The sequence below is a fragment of the Saccostrea cucullata genome, unplaced genomic scaffold (genome assembly GCF_032062105.1).
Source record: "Saccostrea cucullata isolate Sc308-1 unplaced genomic scaffold, CSIRO_AGI_Scuc_v1 ctg586, whole genome shotgun sequence".
NCBI lineage: Eukaryota > Metazoa > Mollusca > Bivalvia > Ostreida > Ostreidae > Saccostrea > Saccostrea cuccullata.
The window spans coordinates 375,204-377,027 of NW_026931374.1; the positions used below are offsets into that span (position 1 = coordinate 375,204).

A 1,824-nucleotide genomic window follows, 5' to 3' on the forward strand; every position below is an offset into this window, starting at 1 on the left:
ATTAGTGTTAAATATCTGTATGGCGAATCTCAAATAGCACAAGTTTGACATACAATCGATTTTAAATACTAGATCATTCAGGCCAGTGTCCACCAACTCGTGACTATGACCAAACGTCTTATATATTAAACATTTATTAGTAGATACCGATACCGTATCACATGTGAGACGTACTACGCTTCATATTCTTGCGCGATAGCTTTAAGCAAACATGTCAATGGTAATCTCAAGCTTGTAAATACATAATTGTTGTCAAATTGAAAGTTTAAATGCTCACCATACAGGATAAATACAGTAAACTGTTGCAAAAAACATCGTTTAAGAAAAATCACACACACATATCATAAAAATAGTCAATTTCGGTCCCCCTTGGACGTTTTTCTTTGACTTTTCTTTAAAAAGTTTCTTTATCTCCTTGAGTTTAAGGATTAATTTCACTCTTGAGGAAGTTCATGTCATCGCTTTTGTCTACATTTACAGGTATTCGAAAGTCAAAATGCATGGCATGGGTCTCAACAGACCAGTAGGTAGAACATTTCCAAAGTACGCCTGATTTAAGTACTTTATGATTTAAGCTCATTATTGGAAGATGGGTATTACTTTATTTGTGCTGTAGTATATTGACACAGATCAGACCATTTGTAAAACAAAGTTTATACACGAGTGCCCCAGTGTTCCACATAGACCTCTTTTACTGTTTTTTTTCGCAACGCGCATTTGCCCTTGAGATACTTGTAAACACAGATTGTAGGACTGTCTGCACGTCCTATAATCAGATTGTTTTGGTTATCAACACAGACAGCGTACAATTTGCTTATCACTGAATATGAATCGAGCAGAAAATCCAAAAAATGTCCGTCCTGGTCCAGCAAATGGATACCATATTTAGGTATAGGGCCAGTACCCGGTGGTTCATATCTAAGACTAGATCTAAGATTAAATGATATGTAAGAACAACACACCAATATATTTCCAAGAACATCTGTGCAGATTCCAGACGGGGAAAAACCTGACATCTCATCACTACCAGAGTAGGAGAACAGATATTCTCCTGATCCGGTCACCACCTGAACCTTTTCACCAATATAATCTGATGTACATATGTCACCATTAATGTTTTCTGTGATAAAGCTTACACTCGAATATAAGTCCTCCCCATTAACATTTTTCTGAATGTCCTGTAACTTAATGCCATCGCTGGTATATCTGGCTATTTTCCATTTTTTCTCTTTTTTCATCCCAACTAATATGTTTCCATTAATCGGGGAAGAGAAGATTGACCAAGGCTCCCAGTCTTCCGAGGTGATAAGTGTCGTGGTGGTCATATCCATGTTTATTTTGTATATGGCTTTCTCTTTATAATCCGTATATATCAAATTGTCTTCTTTTGTGATCGAGTGGTATCCCTTCATCTGATTTCCTGTTTTTACTTTTTGAAGAATATTTCCTTGCAAGTCAAATTGAATGACATATTTATCATCACCACTTGCCCAATACATGCCTGATGGAACAGCTGGTGATAAATGAGACAGGCCATTTAGTCCAGGTATTCTAATTGTCTGTGTCTTAATTAAAAAGGAGCAATGCTCCATACTTAGCTTTTGAGCTGATTTGGAGTTGAATTGTTGCAATGATTTCTTGATATTTTTAACTTCTCTCGAAACTTTCCCTTCTGCAAATGGTTTTATATGACAAAAAATCTGTTCTATTTCTTTCGCAATATCCCACTCTCTTCAAAGTTTGGAAGCTCAGATTCAATTATTTCCGGAAATCTTACGAGAATAACGTTTGAGTTTTTGTTGTTGTACCTGATAACCTCGGTTA

General features: G+C 36.1%; 1 protein-coding gene across 1 annotated transcript; it reads right to left on the minus strand.

Moving 5' to 3' along the window:
• Positions 1-653: 653 nt before the first annotated feature.
• LOC134232383 (uncharacterized) lies at positions 654-1,592 on the minus strand. The gene has a single exon (XM_062714329.1). The coding sequence runs from the start codon at positions 1,590-1,592 to the stop codon at positions 654-656; it is 939 nt and encodes a 312-aa protein (XP_062570313.1).
• Between the last annotated feature and the right edge of the window lie 232 nt (positions 1,593-1,824).